This window comes from Tinamus guttatus, unplaced genomic scaffold (assembly GCF_059628265.1).
Source record: "Tinamus guttatus ecotype Peru unplaced genomic scaffold, ASM5962826v1 Tinamus_guttatus_pri_ptg000763l, whole genome shotgun sequence".
Taxonomy (NCBI): domain Eukaryota; kingdom Metazoa; phylum Chordata; class Aves; order Tinamiformes; family Tinamidae; genus Tinamus; species Tinamus guttatus.
Genome location: NW_028289297.1, coordinates 1 through 22,000, shown reverse-complemented (window position 1 = coordinate 22,000; position 22,000 = coordinate 1). Strand labels below are relative to the sequence as shown.

Sequence of the window (22,000 nt, the reverse complement as noted above, 5' to 3'; positions counted from 1 at the left end):
CCCCCACCACCACCATGTCCCTCCAATCAATCTCCCCCTCCCCCCTTACAAGGGGCCCAGGTGTCCGGCTCCCAATGACCCCCCCGCCACGAGGGACCCAGGTGTCCATGTTCCCCCCCCACCCCGCCCCCAACAAGGGGCCCAGGCGTCCGGGTTTACCCTGCCCCCCCCGGGCTGTGTGACCGCACCACCTGCACCCCCCCCCCGCCGCCCCCCCGGCCTTAATGAGCCCTCGTTAATTATTAACCCCGGGGCTTAATAAGGGGGGGGCACCCGGCACTGCCGACCCCCCCCTCAATGGCTGCCCTTCGTCTCCCCCTCCTCCTCCTCCTGGTTGCGCTGCTGCCCCCCGGTACGGGGGGGGGGGGGGGAATCCTTTGGGGGGGGGCAAGGAAGGGGGGAGGGTTTATGGGGGGGGCCACGGTTGGGTATTTTGGGGGGGGGGCCTTGGGTGGGGGGGGCTGTCTCTGGGGACTGGGGGGGTGAAAGGGGGGGAGACTGGGGGGGGCCCATGGGGGGAGACTCGGGGGGGGTCCCATGGGGAGGGACTCGGGGGGGGGGGGTCCCATGGGGGGAGATTCAGAGGGGGGGATGTCCCAGCGCCCCCCCCCCCCATTGCCGTTTCCCCCCCCCCAGTTGCCCTCGAGGGGGGCAGCCCCGGAGTGGGGGTACCCCATGGTGGGGGGGGGCCATATGGGGGCACCTCGTTGTGCCCCCCCATTCACCGCGTCCCCCCCCCAGGGCGCCCCGGGTCCCCGCGGGTGCTGGGGGGCGACGAGTGCCCCCCCCTGGCCCACGCGGGGCTCGTTCTGCTCCTCTACTTCGACCAGGCCCAGTGCGGGGGGGCCCTGCTGGACCCCCAGTGGGTGCTGAGCGCGGCCCATTGCAGGACCAGGTGGCACCGGGGACATGGGGGGGACAGGGGGGCAGGGGGGACAGGGGGGACATGGGGACATAGGGGGACAGGGGGGACATGGGAGGACAGAGAAGGACATGGGGGGAAGGGGGGACATGGGGGGGACGGGGGGACATGGGGGGACAGGGGAGACATGGGAGGGACATGGGAGGACAGAGAAGGACATGGGGGGCAGGGGGGACATGGGGGGGACGGGGGGACATAGGGGGACAGGGGGGACATGGGAGGACAGGGGAGACTGAGGGGACATGGAGGGACAGGAGGGACATGGGGGAATGGGGGGACATGGAGGGGACATGGGGACAGGGAAGACTGAGGGGACATGGGGGGACATGGGGGGACTGGGAATGTGGGCACTGGGGAGTCGCTCTGTGTCCCCACTCCTCCACGGCCACCTCCCAATCCCTCCCCCTTCCACGTCCCTCGTGTCCCCATCCCTTTCTTCCATGTCCCTGTGTCCCCATCCCTCCATGGCCACGTCCCTTGTGTCCCCATCTGTCCATGGCCATGTCCCTTGTGTCCCGATCTCTCCATGACCATGTCCCTGGGTCCCCATCCCTCCATGACCACGTCCCTCATGTCCCCATCCCTCGGTGTCCCCGTCCCCTCTCCAGCCACATCCAGGTGCGCGCGGGGGCGCAGAGCCTGGCCCAGCCGTCCTCCAACGACCAGTACGCGGTGGCCGTGGAGGTCGTGGTGCACCCGGGCTTCAGCGCGCAGGAGGGCACCAGCGCCTACAGCGACGACCTGATGCTGCTGCGCGTGGAGCCGCCGCTCACGCTCACGAGCTACGTGCAGCCCCTGGCGCTGCCCAGCGCCGTCGCCAGCCCCGGGACCAACTGCACCGTCATGGGCTGGGGCACCACGACCAGCCCCACGGGTGCGCGGGGGCCCCGGCGGCCGGGGACGGCGGGGGTGGACGGTTACCTTGGGTGGAGGCATCTCCATAGGGAAGGGAGTTTGGTGTCCGCAGGATGGACCTTGACGTTCACGGAGTTGGGTGGAGGCATCTCCATAGGGAAGGGAGTTTGGTGTCTGCAGGATGGACCTTGACATTCATGGAGTTGGGTGGAGGCATCTCCATAGGGGAGTTTGGTGTCCTCAGGTTGGGCCTTGAGGTTCACGGAGTTGGGTGGAGGCATCTCCATAGGGAAGGGAGTTTGGTGTCTGCAGGATGGACCTTGACGTTCACGGAGTTGGGTGGAGGCATCTCCATAAGGAAGGGAGTTCGCAGGATGGACCTTGACGTTCACAGAGTTGGGTGGAGGCATCTCCATAGGGGAGTTTGGTGTCTGCAGGATGGACCTTGACATTCATGGAGTTGGGTGGAGGCATCTCCATAGGGAAGGGAGTTTGGTGTCCGCAGGATGGACCTTGACGTTCACGGAGTTGGGTGGAGGCATCTCCATAAGGAAGGGAGTTTGGTGTCTGCAGGATGGACCTTGACGTTCACGGAGTTGGGTGGAGGCATCTCCATAGGGGAGTTTGGTGTCCTCAGGTTGGGCCTTGAGGTTCACGGAGTTGGGTGGAGGCATCTCCATAGGGAAGGGAGTTTGGTGTCCGCAGGATGGACCTTGATGGTCATGGACTTGGGTGGAGGCATCTCCATAGGGGAGTTTGGTGTCTGCAGGATGGACCTTGACATTCATGGAGTTGGGTGGAGGCATCTCCATAGGGGAGTTTGGTGTCTGCAGGATGGACCTTGACGTTCACGGAGTTGGGTGGAGGCATCTCCATAGGGAAGGGAGTTTGGTGTCTGCAGGATGGACCTTGACGTTCACGGAGTTGGGTGGAGGCATCTCCATAAGGAAGGGAGTTTGGTGTCTGCAGGATGGACCTTGATGGTCATGGAGTTGGGTGGAGGCATCTCCATAGGGAAGGGAGTTCGCAGGATGGACCTTGATGGTCACGGAGTTGGGTGGAGGCATCTCCATAGGGAAGGGGCCCAGGTGTCCCTTGCATGCACGGACCTCCAGTTGGGTTGAGTTGGGTGGAGGCATCTCAGGGTGGAAGGGGACCAGGCTGGACACGGGTGTCCCCTCCTGCCGCCGCAGAGTCCTACCCTGACAGCCCGCAGTGCGTGAACGTCTCCGTGGTGGCCGATGACGAGTGCCAGGCCATCTACGGCGACACCGTCACCGCGGACATGCTGTGCGCCGGCGTGGCCGAGGGGGGCAAGGACTCCTGCCAGGTACCGCCTCCTTGTCCCACGGGCCTGGGGACAGAGCCACGTCCTCGTGGTCCTTCACGGCAACCCCGTGTCCCTTGGCCACGTCCCCACGGCCACGTCCCTTGGATTCCCCTTATCTCATGGGCTTTGAGATGGAGCTACGTCCCCATGGCCCATTACCATGTCCCCGTGGTCCATCACTGCGTCCCCATGGCCCATCACCGTGTCCCCACGGCCCATCACTGTGTCCCCATGGTCCATCACTGTGTCCCCATGGCCCATTACCATGTCCCCGTGGTCCATCACTGCGTCCCCATGGCCCATCACATCCCCATGGCCCATCACCGTGTCCCCATGGCCCATCACCGTGTCCCCATGGTCCATCACCATCTCCCTATGCCCATCCCCATGTCCCCATGGCCCATCACTGCATCTCCATTGCCCATCAAGTGTCCCCATGTCCCCAGAAATGTGTCCCTATAGCCCATCACCGTGTCCTTATGGTCCCCCTCAACCCCTGGCCTTCAAGACGTGGCCACATCTCCATGTCCCCGCATCTCCGGGTCCCCACGACCCAGCTACGTGTCCCCCCCACCCGGCACCGTCCACGCGTCCCCATCACCGCCCCCTTTCTGCGCAGGGTGACTCGGGAGGTCCCCTCCTGTGCGACGGGGAGCTCCAGGGCATCGTCTCGTGGGGCGACCACCCCTGCGGGCAGGCGGGCCGGCCGGGCGTCTACAGCCGCGTCTACAACTACCTCGCGTGGATCCAGGAGACCATGGGGGAGGCCTGAGGCCTCCTCGCGCCCCCGCGGACCCGCCGAGGCCACCGCGGACCCATCAGGAAGCCACCGAGTCCCCTGCAGACACCCCCACCCCGCCACGGAGCAGCCAATCCTGCCCCAGATGCCACCATGGCCAGGCTGATCCCACCACGGATGGATCAACTCCACCATGGGGCAGTGGCCCCACCACCAAGATGTTGACCCTGCTGACCCACCACAGACCCACAGAACCCACCAGAGATGGTCTGATCCCACCATGGGTGGTCAGATCCAACCACAGACCCCACCATAGATGGACTGACCCCACCACGGACCTCCTCATGGATGGTCTGACCCCACCACAGATCCACAGAACCAACCAGAGGTGGTCTGATCTTACCATAGATCCCACCATGGATGGTTGGATCCCACCCTGGACCCATGGATCCCACCATAGATGGACCAGCCCCACCACAGAGCCCACCATGGAGCTCTGTGCCCACTGTAGACCCCACCATGGATGGTTGGATCCCACCATAGTCCCATAGAACCCACCATGGGTGGTGTGATCCCATCCTAGACCCCACCACAGATGGTCAGACCCTAACATTGACCCACAGACCTCACCATGGATGGGGCAACCCCACCATGGATGGCCTGACCCCACCATGGACCCATAGACCCCACCATAGATGGTCTAATCCCATCCTAGACCCCACCATGGATGGTCCGATCCCACCCTAGACTCATGGATCCCACCATAGATGGACCCACCCCATCCTAGACCCCACCATGAATGGTCAGATCCTACCATAGACCCAGAGTACCCACCATGGATAGACCAACCCCGCCACAGACCCAACCACAAAGGTCTGTCCCCACTGTAGACCCCACCATAGATGGTCTAATCCCACCTTAGACCCCACTATAGATGGTTGGAACCCACCATAGACCCATGGAACCCACCATAGATGAACCAACCCCACCATAGACCCCACTGTTGATGGTCCAATCCCACCCCAGACCCCACCAGGGATGGTGGGACCCTACCAGAGACCCCCACCATGGTCAGATCCCACCACGGACCCACAGATCTCACCATGGATGGTCTAATCCCACCCTAGACCCCACTGTAGATGGTTGGATCCCACCATAGACCCATGGAACCCACCATAGATGAACCGACCCCACCATAGACCCCACCATGGATGGTCCAATCCCACCATAGACCCCACCATGGATGGACCAGCCCCACAGCGGCCCCATTTATGGGATGGGAGGGACACCAAGCTGCACCCCCCCAATCCCACTACCGTAAATCACCTACTGCCCGCACCCCGCCCCATACACAGTGCGCCCTTCCCAGCTACCGTAGTGCACCTAATAGGGGCGCAGCTCCCCCCACCTCCGCCCCACACCGCGCCCCACAGCCTCGCTACCTTATTGCACCTAATAGAAGCACAGGTCCCTCCCCACAGCCCGCAGGTCTTATGGTAATGCACATAATAGAAGTGCATGGAGATTTTTTTTCCACACCGCCGGAATCCTCCTAATAGGAGCGCATGTAAGGGTGCTCCTATACAGCTGCCCTCCCCAACGCGTCTATCCCCCCCACTACAGCAATGCACCTAATAAAAACGCAGCCAGAAATGCAAATTCCCCCTCCCCCCAGTACCGTACTTACTGAAGTAGCCAGGCACAGTTTAAAAGAAAAAAAAAAAAAAAGGTCTCCGAGGGATTTAGGGATTTTTTGCTGCCCTCGGAAGCCATTGAGTCACCAAGGGCGTCAGCCACCCCAGTCGCATTGTGGGTTAATTAGGGCAGATAACGAGGTTGGAGGGAAAGGGAAGGCGCAACGTGACGCGGGGGCGGAGGAGCCCGGGAGTGCGGGGAAGCTCCGAGCCGGGGCTGGGAAAAGGGCCCAGGCGTCCTGGCCCGGCGCCCACCCCCGCGGGCGCCTCCGCTCCACCCTGCGAGGTGGCAGCGGGCCCAGGCGTCCGGGCAGCCCGGCCCAGGCACAGCCAGGAGAGGCTGGGCCCTGCGGGAGGGGCCCGGACACCTGGGCCCCCCCCAGCACCGGACCCGCTTCCCACATCCCAAGGTCACGTCCTTGTCCCGGACCCCCCATCCCGGGCGGTGACCCCGTCCCCGTCACTCCCTCCAGTGTCTCCCATGGGGTCCCTTCATGTCCCCATTCCCTTCTTAGGTCCATCCATCCCTCCATCCATCCCTTCATCCATCCCTTCCTCCATCTCCTATTGCCCCTCCGTCCATCTGCCACTGGCTTCTCCATCCCACCCTTCTCCCATCCCCTCCATCCATCCCTCTGTCCATCCATCCGTCCTTCCAACCCCACCGCATTCCTCTGTCCGTCCATCCCCCTTCGACCATCCATCCCACCCTTCTCCCATCCCCTCCTTCCATCCCACCCTTCTCCCATCCCCTCCTTCCATCCCTCCCTTCTCCCATCCCCTCCTTCCATCCCTCCCTTCTCCCATCCCTCCATCCCTCCCTGCCCCATCCATGACTCCGTCCCTCCCTCCCTTCCTTCTTCCTCCTCCTCCTCCCGCAGCCCCGGGGCGGATCAGGGCAGGGCTGGAGCCGGCCACAAAACGGGGCCGCCCCTGCGGCCGCTGCGGGACACGCACCCGGACACGATTCCCAACGATCCCACGCGCTCCGGACACGATTCCCAACGATCCCACACTCTCCGGACATGCTCCCACATAGCAGGTGGGCCCTGGCGCCCCGCGGGCTTGGATACAGGGAGGGAAGGAGGAAAGAGGGAGATGGGAAAGGGGGGAAGGAGGGAAGGAAAAGAGGGATGTGGGAAGGAGGGATGGAAAAGGACACGGAAGAGGGATGGAAGGAGAGAGGGAAGGGAAGAAAGGGAAGGAGAAATAAGGGAAGGGAAAGAGGGATGGAAAGAAGGAAGGAAAGGGGGGTGAAGGAAGGATGGAAAGAAGGAAGGAAAGAGATGGAAGGAGGAGGGAAAGGGGGGAGGAAGGTGGAGGAAAGGGGACATGGATGGAGAGATGGAAAAAGGACGGGAAGGAGGGATGGATGGTTGGATAGAGGGGGAATGGCAGGATGGATCCATAAGGGATCGAGGCAAACGCGGAAAGAGGGAGAGGAGGAGGATGGGAAGAGGGATTGATGGAGGGAAATGGGGACAGGGACAATCGGGGGGCCGGAAGGTCCCCGTGACACCGCGTCCCCTCAGGGCCATGGAGCTGCTGCCCTTCGTGCTGCTCCTCCTGGTGACAGTGGGTACGTGGGGGCCCTGTCCCCAGCCTGGGTCCCCCCGGGTCCCTTCATGTCCCTCCGTGTCCCCTCCCTGTCCATGTCTTCCTTGGTGTCCCCATCTGTGTCACCAGCCATGTCCCCATCCCTGTCCCCTCCCCATCTCTGTCCCCATCCCCGTCCCCATCTCTGTCCCCATCCCTGTCCCTATTCCTGTCCCCATCCCTGTCCCTGTCCCCATCTCTGTCCCCATCCCTGTCCCCTCCCCATCCCTGTCCCCATCCCCGTCCCCATCTCTGTCCCCATCCCTGTCCTTGTCCCCATCTCTGTCCCCATTCCTGTCCCCGTCCCTGTCCCTGGTCCGTTGGTGTCTCTGCCCCATCCCAATCCTTGTCCCTGTCCCTGTCCCTTCCCCATCCAAAGGGGGCCGGGGAAGCCACCTGGGGGTGACCTCTGTCCCCACAGTGGGTGGCCCCTGTCCCCAGGGCAGGGAGGGGACATCGCGGGTGGCCCATGACCCTGTGGCAGGATGGGACCCCAAAGGGGATGTCCCCAATGATGGGATGCGATGGGTGGCCCGTGTCCCCCCCAAAGGGCGTCCCCATGTCCCCGCGGTGGGAACGGGACACGCCGGGCGCCGCCGGGCGCCGTCCCACGTGTCCCCGTTGTCCCCAGGGCCGGGGCGGGCGCAGGACGACGGGGGCCGGATCATCGGGGGCTCCCCCTGCATCCCCTTCTCGCAGCCCTGGCAGGTCTACATCTACCAGCCCCTGCGCTGCGGCGGGGTCCTCGTCCGGCCGCGCTGGGTGCTCTCGGCCGCCCACTGCTACGCCAGGTGGGGACGGGGGGGACGGGATGGGGACATGTCCGGGGGGACACGGGATGGGGACAAGGGATGGGAATGTGTCCAGGGGGACACAGGATGGGGACATGGGGGACACAGGACCCATGACACAACGTCCCTCATGGGACCTTCCTGCACCCACCAGCCCCCATTGACCCTCCACCCAACACCCCCATTAACCCTGCATCCAACATCTCCCCATGGACCCTCCACCCAACGTCCCCATTGACCCTCCAACCAACAACCCCCCATGGACCCTCCACCCAACGTCCCCATGGACCCTCCACCTAACGTCCCCATTGACCTTCCACCCAAATCCCCCATGGACCCTCCACCCAACATCGCCATTGACCCTCCACCCAACGTCCCCATGGACCCTCCACCCAACATCCCCATTGACCCTGCACCCAACGTCCTCCATTGACCCTCCACCCAACGTCCCCATGGACCCTGCACCCAACGTCCCCATGGACCCTGCACCCAATGTCCCCATGGACCCTCCACCCAATGTCCCCCATTGGCCCTCCACCCAACATCGCCATTGACTCTCCACCCAATGTCCCCATGGACCCTCCACCCAACGTCCCCATGGACCCTCCACCCAACATCCCCCATTGACCCTCCACCCAACGTCCCCATTGACCCTCCACCCAACGTCTCCCATTGACCCTCCACCCAACGTCCCCATTGACCCTCCACCCAACGTCCCCATGGACCCTCCACCCAACATCCCCATTGACCCTGCACCCAACGTCCTCCATTGACCCTCCACCCAACGTCCCCATGGACCCTGCACCCAACGTCCCCATTGACCCTGCACCCAACGTCCTCCATTGACCCTCCACCCAACGTCCCCATGGACCCTGCACCCAACATCGCCATTGACTCTCCACCCAATGTCCCCATGGACCCTCCACCCAACGTCCCCATTGACCCTCCACCCAACGTCCCCATGGACCCTGCACCCAACGTCTCCCATTGACCCTCCACCCAACGTCCCCATTGACCCTCCACCCAACGTCCCCATGGACCCTCCACCCAACATCCCCATTGACCCTGCACCCAACGTCCCCCATTGACCCTCCACCCAACGTCCCCATGGACCCTGCACCCAACGTCCCCATTGACCCTGCACCCAACGTCCTCCATTGACCCTCCACCCAACGTCCCCATGGACCCTGCACCCAACGTCCCCATTGACCCTCCACCCAACATCCCCCATTGACCCTCCACCCAACGTCCCCATTGACCCTCCACCCAACGTCCCCATGGACCCTGCACCCAACGTCCCCATTGACCCTGCACCCAACGTCCTCCATTGACCCTCCACCCAACATCCCCATTGACCCTGCACCCAACGTCCCCATGGACCCTCCACCCAACGTCTCCCATTGACCCTGCACCCAACGTCCCCATGGACCCTCCACCCAACGTCTCCCATTGACCCTCCACCCAACGTCCCCCCCATTGACCATCCCTCCCCGCACCACCCCCGTGTCCCCCCGCTCGCGGTGACGCAGGGGCCTGCGGCTGCGCGTGGGCGAGTACGACCTGCGCGTGCGTGAGGGCACGGAGCAGAACCGGCGCGTGGTCCGGGCCATCCGGCACCCGGCCTTCAACCCCAGCACCCTCGACAACGACCTGATGCTGCTGCAGCTGGACCGGCCGGTGCAGCTGGGCCGGGCCGTGCAGCCCCTGCCGCTGCCCCGAACCTGCGCCCCGGCCGGCTCCAACTGCCTCATCTCGGGCTGGGGAACCATCACCACCCCCCAGGGTGAGCAGGGGACGGGAGGGAGGGCCATGGAGGACGTTGGGTGGAGGGGCCATGGGGATGTTGGGTGGAGGGGCCATGGGGATGTTGGGTGGAGGGGCCATGGGGATGGGAAGGAGGGTCTATGGGGACGTTGGGTGGAGGGTCCATGAGGGACGTTGGGTGGAGGGTCAATGGGGATATTGGGTGGAGGGGCCATGGGGATGTTGGGTGGAGGGTCCATGGGGGATGTTGGGTGGAGGGTCCATGGGGGATGTTGGGTGGAGGGGCCATGGGGACGTTGGGTGGAGGGTCCATGGGGACGTTGGGTGGAGGGTCCATGGGGGATGTTGGGTGGAGGGTCAATGGGGGATGTTGGGTGGAGGAGCCACGGGGACGTTGGGTGGAGGGTCCATGGGGGACGTTGGGTGGAGGGTCCATGGGGGACGTTGGGTGGAGGGTCCATGGGGACAGTGGGTGGAGGGTCCATGGAGGACGTTGGGTGGAGGGTCCATGGGGACGTTGGGTGGAGGGGCCATGGGGACGTTGGGTGGAGGTCAATGGGGGATGTTGGGTGGAGGGTCAATGGGGGATGTTGGGTGGAGGGGCCATGGGGATGCTGGGTGGAGGGGCCATGGGGACGTTGGGTGGAGGGTCAATGGGGGATGTTGGGTGGAGGGGCCATGGGGACGTTGGGTGGAGGGTCCATGGGGGACGTTGGGTGGAGGGTCCATGGGGACAGTGGGTGGAGGGTCCATGGAGGACGTTGGGTGGAGGGTCCATGGGGACGTTGGGTGGAGGTCAATGGGGGATGTTGGGTGGAGGGTCAATGGGGACGCTGGGTGGAGGGGCCATGGGGACGTTGGGTGGAGGGTCCATGAGGGACGTTGGGTGGAGGGTCCATGGGGACAGTGGGTGGAGGGTCCATGGGGACGTTGGGTGGAGTGTCCACGAGGACGTTGGGTGGAGGGTCAATGGGGACATTGAGTGGAGGATCCATGGGGGACATAGGTTGCACCAAGGACCAAGTGGGGATATTGGAGGCACCAAGGACCAAGGGGGGACACTGGGGACACCAAGGACCAAGGGGGGCCACCGGGGCCACCGGGGGCCACCGTGGTCACCCGCCGTGTCCCCCCGCAGTGACGCCGCCCCGGCACCTCATCTGCGCCAACGTGGAGATCGTCCCGCAGCCCTTCTGCCGCCAGGCCTACCCGGGCCGCGTCACGGACAACATGTTCTGCGCCGGCGTCCCGGACCGGCGCGTCGACTCCTGCCAGGTGGGGACCCGCCGCGGTCCCCAGAGCCACCGCGTGTCCCCAGAGCCACCGCGTGTCCCCAAACCCAGCGCGTGTCCCCAAAACCCCCGCGGTCCCCAGAGCCATCGCGTGTCCCCAGACCCACCGCGGTCCCCAGAGCCACCGCGTGTCCCCAGAGCCACCGCGTGTCCCCAAACCCAGCGCGTGTCCCCAAAACCCCCGCGGTCCCCAGAGCCATCGCGTGTCCCCAGACCCACCGCGGTCCCCAGAGCCACCGCGTGTCCCCAAACCCACCGCGTGTCCCCAAACCCAGCGCGTGTCCCCTCGCCCCAATGGGACCCGACTCAAGGCTGAAGAACCTCCCTGGTTATTGGCCCTTCTTGGGGCAGAAGGTGCCCAGAGGGTCCTCAAGGCCTGGGGACCTCCCCTCCCCACGTTATGTCCCCCTTGGCCCCCAGGAACCCCCCAAAAAGCAGGACAACCTCCCCAAAAAGCCACCAGCCCAGGGCCACCTCCAAGGTCCCCATGGCCACCGTGGTGGCTCCTCGTCCCCCCGTGTCCTGCAGCCCCCAAGGACCTTCTGCCCATGGCCCCAAGTGGGGACCTTCTCCCCGCTCCGGGCCACCCCCCTGGGGACATCCCGGAGCCCCCAAACCCCCGGAGACGCCCCCGGGGAACCCCCCCGAGATGTTTCTCCACCCGCCAACCTTGGGGACGCCCCCCCGGGATGTCCCCCCCGCGTGACCCCCGTGTCCCCTCCGCAGGGTGACTCCGGGGGTCCCCTGTCCTGCAACGGGACCCTGCAGGGCCTGGTGTCCTGGGGGCTCCAGACCTGCGCCCTGCCCGGCCGGCCCGGCGTCTACACACGGGTCTGCAACTACGTGCGCTGGATCGTGGGCACCATGGAGGGCGCCTAGGGGACATGGGGACATCGAGGGACCCCCCGCCGGGATGGGACCCCCCGGCCCGGCCCCACACGGGGACACGAGGGGACGTGGGGCGGCTCGAGGCCACCGAGGGGACCCCGTGGGAGGGGAGGGGGGACAATAAAGCGGGAGCAACGAAACGGCGTCGAGGCCATGGCTGCGCCCCCACCCATGGGGACGGCTTGGGGACACCGGGACACTCCATGGGGACACCAGGAGACTCCATGGGGACACCAGGACCACCTTGGGGACACTGGGACAGTCCATGGGGACACCAGGACACTCCATGGGGACACTGGGACCCTCCACGGGGACACTGGGAGCCCCCATGGGGACACCAGAATCTCCCCTGGGGACACCGGAACACTCCATGGGGACACCGGGAAACTCCATGGGGACATCAGGAACCCCCTTGGGGACACCAGGACACTCCATGGGGACACCAGGAACCTCCTGGGGACACCGGGACCCTCCTTGGGGACACCAGGACCCCCCGGGGACACTGGGACCCTCCATGGGGACACCAGGACCCCCCTGAAGACACCAGGACCCCCTGTGGGGACACCGGGACCCTCCTGGTGACACGGGGACCCCACCCGGGGACACCAGGATCCCTCCTGGGGACACCGGGACCCTCCATGGGGACACGTGCCCCCCAACAGGGACTCTCGGGGTTCTCCATCTCTTTATTGAGGCAGGAAGAGAAGAGGGGGGACCAGGAGGGGACAGGGACACCCTGAGGAGGTGGCACCGGGGGGGGTCACAGCGGAGGGGACGCGCGCGGAGCCCGGTAGTGTCTGTCCCTGGGGACCCCGCGGGGGGCACCCATGGGTGCAGCCCTGAGAGGGGGGGGCCACGGGCCCCTCGTCCACCAATGGGTGACCTCGGCGGGGGGAGCAACCACCAATGGTCACCTGAGACCTCCGATGGGCCAATGGGAAGAGGCCGAAGCAAGTTTGGGTCAACCCAACCGTTGGCCAACCAAGGTCTTGACCATCTTGACCTCATCCTTGGCCGGGCCAATCAGAAGGGGCCAAACTGGCTCTGACCAACCCACCCGTGGGTCAAGTAACCACCAATGGCCAACCAAGACCCCTAACAGGCCAATGGGAAGAGGCTAAAGCAAGTTTGGGTCAACCCAACTGATGGCCAACCAAGGTCTTGACCATCTTGACCTCATCCTTGGCTGGGCCAATCAGAAGGGGCCAATCCGGGTCTGACCAACCCACCCATGATTCAAGCAACCACCAATGGTCAACTGAGACCCCTAATGGGCCAATGGGAAGAGGCCGCCGGGCCCCTCCGGCAATAAAATAAGCTTAAAAAACCCAACAAAACCCCCTAAAAACCTCATCCCGTCAAGCCCCGAATACCCAAAACGCCGGAAATTTAGCACAAAAATAAGAGGAGGGGGGAGAACGCGGCGGCGCCTCCCTGGAGGTGGCCTCGGCCGGGGCCATCGGTGTCACATTGTCCCCGCGGTGGCCGCGGCGGCCGCCGGGCGGTGCAGGTTGGTCTCCTTGTAGACGAACCAGGAGCTGCCGGCCCAGAGGAGCAGGTTGAGGAAGCCGAAGGCCTGGGAAAAGCGGGATGAGGAAGAGGGGGATGAAGGATGGGGATGAAGGATGGGGATGAAGGATGGGGATGAAGGATGGGGATGAAGGGCAACGGGGGAGGAAACGGCCCCCAAAACGGGGCGTTTTGGGGTCCCCGCGCGCCGGGACCCACCACGGAGCCGTTGAGGGAGCCCATGGCGGGGGCGCCCGCGCGGGCACACGTCACCGCGGGCGGGTGGCACCCGGGCAGGGCGGCCCCCGTCGAGGCCTTCACGTCCGCCAGGGCCTTGGCCCAGGCCGAGGTGGCCACGAGCCACAAAAAGGAGAAGGCCACGGTGGCCACCAGGTCCTGCGGGAGGAAACGCGGGGACACGGTCACGGCCGGAGCCCCGGGGACACCCTGGGGTGACGGGTCTCGGGGCCACCAAGTTGCGGGAGGTCCCAGGGAGCCCCAAAACGTGGAGAAAGAGCCGCAAAACGTGGGGAAAGAGCCCCAAAACGCGGGGAAAGAGCCCCAAAATGGGGGAAAGAGCTCCAAAACGTGGGGAAGGAGCCCCAAAACGCGGGGAAAGAGCCCCAAAATGGGGGAAAGAGCCCCAAAATGGGGGGAAAGAGCCCCAAAACGCGGGGAAAGTCCCAAAACGCGGGGAAAGAGCCCCAAAACAGGGGAAAGGAGCCCCAAAACAGGGGAAAGGAGCCCCAAAATGGGGCCACCCCACCCTGAGGGACCCCAGGACGCGGGGGGCCACCCCAAGGCACCCCCAAAACTTGGGGGGGGGGATGTGGGAGCCCTTCAGCCCCCCCTTGGCAATAGGGGGGGACACCCAGAATTGGGGACGCCCAGGGACAGAGGTGGGGACCGAAATGGGGCAGGGGGGAGCTCTTACCCTGGCTCCTGTCCACGGCAGCGGAGAGAGAAACGGGGAGGGGGTTATTGAGCCCTCCCCCACACTGCCCCCGTCCCCCCCAAAACGTCCCCAAAATGTCCCGAAATGTCCCCAAAATACCCCCTCCCCAGCGGTTCGACCCACGCCGCACTGGGGGTGTTTCTACTACAACTCCCATGATGCCCCGGGGCACCGCGGGAGGCGCCGGCTGCCCCGCGGTGCGCGCAGGGCATGCTGGGAGTTGTAGTCCAGTCCCCATATCCTCCCCAACGTCCCCCCTTGAAAGCGGTGGCCCGCGGGGACCGTCCCCGCGTGTCCCCGCGTGTCCCCACGCGTGTCCCACTCACGGCCATGGGCAGGCGCCCGCCGACGCCGCGGTACAGGTGCAGGTAGCACAGGTAGAGGCCCAGGGCGGCCATGCTGTAGAGGAAGGCCAGGACGGCCACGGCCACGAAGAAGCGGGCGGCCGAGGAGAAGTCGCCCACGAGGTGGACGTCCGAGGGCCACGTCCCGTTGCAGAGGCCCCGCAGCGACGGCGCGAACGTGGCCTCGTTCAGCCTGGGGGCGGCCACGCGGTGCCACCGGGCACGGCCTCCACGGGGACCGGCCCGGCCCGCTTGGACCGGCCCGTCCCACCTTGGAGCCTCCTGTCCCACCTTGGAGCCTCCTGGCCCACCTTGGACCTTCCCGTCCCACTCGGACCCTCCTGTCCCACCTTGGACTGTCCTGGACCTCTTGGACCTTCCTGTCCCACCTTGGAGCCTCCTGTTCCCTCTTGGATCATTCTGGCCTGCTTGGACCTTCCTGGCCCCTCTTGGACCCTCCTGTCCCACCTTGGAGCCTCCTGGCCCACCTTGGACCCTCCTGTCCCACCTTGGAGCCTCCTGGCCCACCTTGGACCCTCCTGTCCCACTTTGGATCTTCCTGGCCCCTCTTGGACCATCCCGACCTGCCTTGGACCATCCCAATCCACCTTGGACCTTCCTGGCCCCTCTTGGACCTTCCTGGCCCTTCTTGGACCTTCCTGGCCCTTCTTGGACCACCCCAACCCGTCTTGGACCTTCCTGTCCCACCCTGGACCCTCTTGTCCCACCTTGAACCTTCTCCTGTCCCACCTTGGACCTCCTGGACCCCCAAAACCCTCTGAAGACCCTTGGGTTCCCCCACCCATGGGTGCTGGTGACCACCACCCCTCTCCAGAAGATCTGAGGGACCTTCCTGTCCCATCTTGGACCCTCTTGTCCCACCCTAGACCCTCTTGTCACACCCTGGACCACCTTGTCCCACCCTGGACCACCTTGTCCCACCTTGGACCTTCTCCTGTCCCACCTTGGACCTCCTGGACCCCTGAAAACCCTCTGAAGACCCTTGGTCTCCCCCCACCCATGGGTGCTGGTGGCCACCAACCCTGTCCAGCAGGTCCAAGGGCCCTTCCCGTGTCCCCCCATGTCCCCCCGTGTCCCCCCGTGTCCCCCCATGTCCCCGTGTCCCCCCATGTCCCCCGTGTCCCCCCGTGTCCCCGCTCACCGGAAGGGGTACCCGAAGGCGGCCGTCACGGTGCGGTTGGGGCCCCCGGCGCAGGTCACGGCGAAGGAGACGTCGCCGCTGTAGCCCCCGCACGTGGCGAAGGCGAAAATGGAGAAGATCTGCAGAACGGAGGGGGTTTGGGGCAAAAAACGCCCAAAACGGGGTTCTTTAGGGGGCAAAATACTGAAATTTTGGACCCAACCATGAGGATTTAGCCCCAAATCCACCCTCAAGCGGCTCTCGAGCTCCAAAGCCTGGAGTGCGGAAATTCCCTAAAAACGTCCGTTACCGACGGGTTTTTTCTTTTACTTAGTTAGAATTTAGTTAATAGGTGAAAAAAGGGAGTTTCTGGTGAAGTTATCAACCAAAATCAGGATTATTCGGATTATTTAGTCTCTTATCTGCCTAGAAAAAGGTGTGATCAAACACAAAAAAATAATTATTGCGCACTAATAATGAGCATTATTGTGGATTAATAATAGCAACTATTGAAGATTATTAACTACCATTGAGCATCAACAGGAATAGTCATAAAGAGTCGATAGGCCCAATTAATGAAGATAAATAACAATTACGGAAAGTTAATAGCGATAATTATCAAGGGCCGATAGCGTTAATTGTCGGCGGTTAATAGTGATGACCAAGAATCAATAGCGATAATTATGCAGGGCTAAGAACGATAATGATGCAGGATTATTAGCGATAATTACGCAGTATTATTAATGATAATTATCGAGCGTTTGGAGCGATGATTGAGCGTTAATTGCGCTAACGATCGCGGGTTGATAGCGATAATTATCGCGCGTTAATAACGACAGGGATCGATCGTTATCGGCTCCCACGGGCCCTTTGGGGCCCCGCGTCGCTCATTAACGGTTCCGAGGTCGTTACCGGCACCGGCGGGGCGTTAATTAGCGCTAATTGGTGATTAGGGAGGAGGGGAAGGCGCCGCTTTGGGCGTTAACGGGGGCTCGTGGGGCTCCGTCCCCCCCGGTTCCCCCGTCACATCCGGGTCCCCCCCGGTCCTCCCGGTACCGTCCCGGTTCCCCCGTCCCGGTTCCCCCGTCACATCCGGGTCCCCCCGGTCCCCCTCGGTCCCCCCCTGTCCCGTCCCGGTCCCCCCGGTTCCCCCCCCGTCCCGGTTCCCCCCCCGTCCCGGTCCCCCCGGTCCCCCCCCGCCCGGTCCCGGTCCCCCCCGCCCCGTGACGTCCCGCTCCCCCCCGTGACGTCACTCCCCCGCGCACCCACTCCAGGCCCCGCACGAGCCCGAGCGGCTCCTTGGCCGGGCCCAGGTCCAGCCGCAGCCCCGCCATGGCCGGACTGGCCGCGCACAGGAAGTGACGTCAACGCCGGACGCCGCCGCGGGGGGGGGCCCTACATGCATGCGCGGCCACGCCCCCTCATTTGCATACGCCAACAGGCCGCGCGGCTTCTTTTGCATACACAGCCCCGCCCCCTCCCAGTTTACACCCCCCCAAAGGCCCCAACCCATTTGCATGGCGGGCCCCGCCCCGCCACCTCATTTGCATAACCACGGATGCACAACAGCGTCTTTATTAGCGCGACACGGCGCTCATTTACATAGCCCCGCCCCCAACGCGACCCCCATTAACACCGCAAAGGCACAGGGCGCCGGCAAAAGCCCCGCCCCATGACGTCACAAAAAGGGCGGGGCCAATGACAAGCAGAGGGAGCAGCCCCGAAGCTCCGCCCCCTCCCAGGGCTCCACCACCCCCCCGAACCCACCCCAGGGCCCCGCCCACTCACCCAAGGCCCCGCCCACTCGCCCCGCCCCTCAGAAGTCCCACACGTTGAGGGCCCCCCGCACCCGGCCCAGCCCCCGCACGCGGCGCCGCTGGCTCCGCCCCTCCGTCTCCGCCCCCACCACCACCTCCAGCTCCACCTCCTGCTCCGCCCCCTGCTCACGTGGCCCGGTGGCCCCGCGGCAACAACCACCATGGCCACCAACCTGGAGGCCATTGCCCTCAAGCCCATTAGCCCCATGGCCTCCAAGGCCACCACAACAACCCCCATGACCACCAACCTGGAGGCCACTGGCCTCAAGCCCATTAGCCCCATGGCCTCCAAGGCCACCACAACAACCCCCATGGCCACTAACCTCATGGCCACCAAACCCATGGCCTCCAAGACCACCAATCCCATGGCCTCCAAGGTCACCATCCCCATGGTCTCCAAGGCCACCAACTCCATGGCCTCCAAGACCACCAACCCCATGGCCTCCAAGACCACCATCCCCATGGTCTCCAAGGCCACCAACTCCATGGCCACCAACCCCATGGCCATTAGCCTCAACCCCACCACCCCCATGGCCTCCAAGGCCACCAACCCCAAGGCCACCATCCCCATGGCCTCCCAGCTCCCCGTCCCCACAGCCCTCATCCCCAGGGCCATCCCATCCCCCCGTGGCCACCTCCCAGGGCTCCCACTTGCCCAGCGCCAGCCGGGGCCTCCCTCTCTCCAGGGAGGCCAGGAGGCCGCAGGCCTTGCACAGGGGCTGGGAGGCCGCGAAGCCGCACCGGGCGCAGGCCCGCAGCGCCTTGGCGGCCACGGCGTCGCTCACGGCCAGCGCGCGGCCCGAGTGGCCCAGGGCGGCCACGGCGCTGGCGCGGGCGGCCTCCAGCTCCTTGAGGAGGCCGCGCGCGTGGCCGCGGTGCGCGTGCGGCGCGTACACGCACTCGGCGCTGGCGTAGTCGAGGCCGGGCGAAGCGCGCGTACAGCACGATCTCCTTCTCGTACGCGTGCCGCAGCGGCTTGCAGCGCGGCACGGCCGGCCACGGCGCCGCCGCCGTGTTGGGGGCCGGGGAGGCCGCGGTCCGCCGCTGCGCCGCCAGCCGCGACGTGGCCTCCGTGGGGGTCCCCGCGGCCTCCGTGGGGGTCCCTGTGGCCTCCTTGGGGCTCCCGGTCTCCACGGAGCTCCCTGTGGCCTCCTTGGGGCTCCCAGTAGCCTCCTTGAGGCTCCCAGCGGCTTCCATGGCCTTGGTGGGGGTCCCCATGGCCTTTGTGGGGGTCCTGGTGGCCTCCTTGGAGCTCCCAGTCTCCGTGGGTCTCCCCACAGCCTCCGTGGGGGTCCCTGCGGCCTCCGTGGGGGTCCCTGTGGCCTCCTTGGGGCTCCCCGTGGCCTCCTTGGGGGTCCCCACAGCCTCCATGCGGCTCCCAGTCTCCACGGAGCTCCCTGTGGCCTCCTTGGGGCTCCCAGTAGCCTCCTTGAGGCTCCCGGCGGCTTCCATGGCCTTGGTGGGGGTCCCCGCAGGCTTTGTGGGGGTCCCGGTGGCCTCCTTGGGGCTCCCAGTAGTCTCCTTGAAGCTCTTGGTGGCTTCCATGGGGGTCCCCATGGCCTTTGTGGGGGTCCCGGTGGCCTCCTTGGAGCTCCCAGTCTCCGTGGGGGTCCCTGCGGCCTCCGTGGGGGTCCCGGTGGCCTCCTTGGGGGTCCCAGCGGCCTCCATGGGTCTCCCAGTCTCCGTGGGGGTCCCTGCGGCCTCTGTGGGGCTCTGGTGGCCTCCATGGGGCTCCCAGTCTCCACGACGCTCCCGCGGCCTCCTTGGGGCTCTCGGTGACCTCCTTAGGGTCCCCATGGCCTTTGTGGGGCTCCTGGTGGCCTCCTTGGGGCTCCCCATGGCCTCTGCAGGGGTCCCGGTCTCCACAGGGCTCCCCACGGCCTCCTTGGGGGTCGCAGTGGCCTTTGTGGGGCTCTTGGTGGCCTCCATGAGGTTCCCAGTCTCCGTGGGGCTCCTGGTGACCTCCTTGGGGCTCCTGGTCTTCACGGGGCTCCCTGCAGCCTCCTTGGGGGTCCCAATGCCTCCTTGGGGGTCCCCGCAGCCTCCTTGGGGGTCCCCGTGGCCTCTCTGGGGCTCCTGGTGGCCTCTGTGGGGCTCCCAATGGCCTCTGTAGGGCTCCTGGTGGCCTCCATGGAGCTCCCGGTCTCCGTGGGGCTCCCGGCGGCCTCCGTGGGGCTCCTGGTGGCCTCCGTGGGGCTCCTGGTGGCCTTTGCCATCTCCTTGGTGGCCTTTATGGTGCTCCCGGTGGCCCTTATGGTCACCTCGGGGTCCATCCCGGGGGACGTCTCTGGGGTCCCTGTGGCCTCGGTGGTGACACCGGTGGCCTCGGCGGTGACATTGGTGGCCTCGGCGGTGACACCGGTGGCCTCCATGGCGGCCTCGGCGGCCACGCGCCGCAGCCGGGCCACGTCCCCGCGCAGGAAGTTCATCAGGACGGTCTCGGCGATGTCGTCCGCGTTGTGGCCTGGGGGGACACGTGGCCCCGGGTGTCCCGGTGTCCCCGACCCCGTCCCGGTTCATCCCGGTCCCCATCCCGGCCTCCTCCGTTCCCCCCATCCCGTTTATCCCATCCCCATCCTCGTCTGTCCATTCCCCCCATCCCGTTTATCCCATCCCAGTGTATCCCAACCACATTTACCTGCTCATCCTTGTTTATCACATCCCTATTTATTCTCCTACCTTATTCCTGTTTATCCCCATCCCGGTTTATCCCCCTGTCTTGCTGTATCCCATTCCCCTGTATCTCGGTGTATCCCCATGTATTCCATCCCGGTGTATCCCATCCCCACTCCCCTGTATGCCATGTGTCCAGGTGTATCCCATTCCCATGTATCCTGGTGTATCCCAGTGTATTCCATCCCTGTGTATCCCGGTGCATCCCATCTTCATTCCCATGTATCCCGGTGTATTCCAGGGTACCTGTACCCAGCCCCATTCCAGTGTATTGCAGTGTCTCTCGTGTATCCTGCCACATGTCATGTATCCCGTGTATCCCATCCCCGTGTATCCATGTATCCCATCCCTGTGTATCCCATGTATCCCGTATATCCATACCTGTGGCCAGAGCAATGCAGCCGAGGGCCCGTGCCGCCCACTCGAGCGCCCGCTGCCATCCCCATGTGTTCCATCTCCATGTATCCCATGCACCCCGTGTACCCCATCCCATGCATCCCATCTCGTGTATCCCATATATCCCATATATATCCTTACCTGTGGCCAGCACAGTGCATCCCAACGCTCTCGCCGCTCTCTCCAGCGCCCGTCTCGGCAGCACGCCGCACACGGTGCAGTGCCCCCCATCCCCATGTACCCCATGTACCCCATATATCCCATATATCCCCTATATATCCATACCTGTAGCTAACACGGTACATCCCAACGCCCTCTGCCGCCCGTTCCAGCGCCCGTCTCCTCAGCACGCCGCACACGGGTGCAGTGCCCCCCATCCCCATGTACCCCATATATCCCGTATATATCCATACCTGTAGCTAACACGGTACATCCCAACGCCCTCGCCGCTCTCTCCAACGCCTGTCTCCTCAACACGCCGCACACGGTGCAGTGCCCCCCATCCCCATGTACCCCATGTACCCCATGTATCCCATCCCTGTGTATCCCATCCCCATGTACCCCGTATATCCATATATCCCATATATATCCATACCAGTAGCTAACACGGTGCACCCCAGCGCTCTCGCCGCCCGTTCCCCAGCGCCCGTCTCCGCAGCACGCCGCACATGGAGCAGTGCCCCCCATCCCCATATATCCCATATATCCCCTATATATCCATACCTGTGGCTAACACGGTGCATCCCAACGCTCTCGCCGCTCTCGTCCAATGCCCTCCGGCGCAGCACGCCGCACATGGAGCAGTGCCCCCCATCCCATATATCCCATATATCCCCTATATATCCATACCTGTGGCTAACACGGTGCATCCCAACGCTCTCGCCGCTCTCTCCAATGCCCTCCGCCGCAGCACGCCGCACACGGTGCAGTGCCCCCCGCGCCGCCGCAGCCCCGCGGCCACGCGGTCCATGGGCCACCCGTAGAGCCCCTCGTGCGACACCAGCACCAGGGGCAGGCGGCCGCGCTGGCGCCGCAGGGCGCCCAGGGCCACGTCGCGGTAGCCGCCGATGCCCTCGTCCACGGCCAGCAGCAGCAGGCGGCCGCGCGGGCGCAGGCGCCGCAGGACGTGCGCCAGCACCGACGAGTCCTTCCCGCCCGACGCCGCCACGGCCACCGCGGCGCCCGGGGGCAGCGACGCCGTCACCGCCGCGCCCCCGTCTCGGCCTCGAAGGCGGCCGCGAAGCAGCCGGGACAGAGCGGCTGCCCCGAGCGCGGGCGGCGCAGGGCGGCCGGG

At 65.0% G+C, this 22,000-nt stretch overlaps 4 protein-coding genes across 4 annotated transcripts; 2 read left to right on the top strand and 2 right to left on the bottom strand.

Annotated features, from left to right (window-relative positions):
- The first annotated feature begins 297 nt into the window (after positions 1-297).
- Positions 298-3,879, top strand: LOC148591523 (trypsin-like). The gene is made up of 5 exons (XM_088537418.1): positions 298-352; positions 742-895; positions 1,531-1,796; positions 2,971-3,107; positions 3,727-3,879. The coding sequence occupies exons 1-5, from the start codon at positions 298-300 to the stop codon at positions 3,877-3,879; spliced, it is 765 nt and encodes a 254-aa protein (XP_088393544.1).
- A 3,197-nt stretch (positions 3,880-7,076) lies between these two features.
- LOC148591522 (kallikrein-14-like) lies at positions 7,077-11,862 on the top strand. Its single transcript, XM_088537417.1, has 5 exons — positions 7,077-7,119; positions 7,768-7,927; positions 9,457-9,710; positions 10,830-10,966; positions 11,710-11,862. The coding sequence occupies exons 1-5, from the start codon at positions 7,077-7,079 to the stop codon at positions 11,860-11,862; spliced, it is 747 nt and encodes a 248-aa protein (XP_088393543.1).
- Positions 11,863-13,336: 1,474 nt separating this feature from the next.
- Positions 13,337-17,184, bottom strand: LOC148591521 (synaptophysin-like protein 1). Its single transcript, XM_088537416.1, has 5 exons — positions 17,086-17,184; positions 15,842-15,960; positions 14,662-14,872; positions 13,600-13,776; positions 13,337-13,447 (listed from the first exon to the last, which is right to left on the bottom strand). Exons 1-5 carry the CDS (start codon positions 17,152-17,154, stop codon positions 13,337-13,339), a joined length of 687 nt encoding a protein of 228 aa, XP_088393542.1. The 5' UTR covers positions 17,155-17,184.
- A 452-nt stretch (positions 17,185-17,636) lies between these two features.
- LOC148591520 (uncharacterized) lies at positions 17,637-21,996 on the bottom strand (the record flags this gene model as incomplete). The annotated part of the gene is given in 6 exon segments (XM_088537415.1): positions 17,637-17,759; positions 18,273-18,563; positions 18,565-19,281; positions 19,659-20,101; positions 21,556-21,921; positions 21,924-21,996. Coding segments are annotated over 6 exon segments (2,013 nt in total), but the record flags the coding sequence as incomplete, so codon positions are not given.
- Between the last annotated feature and the right edge of the window lie 4 nt (positions 21,997-22,000).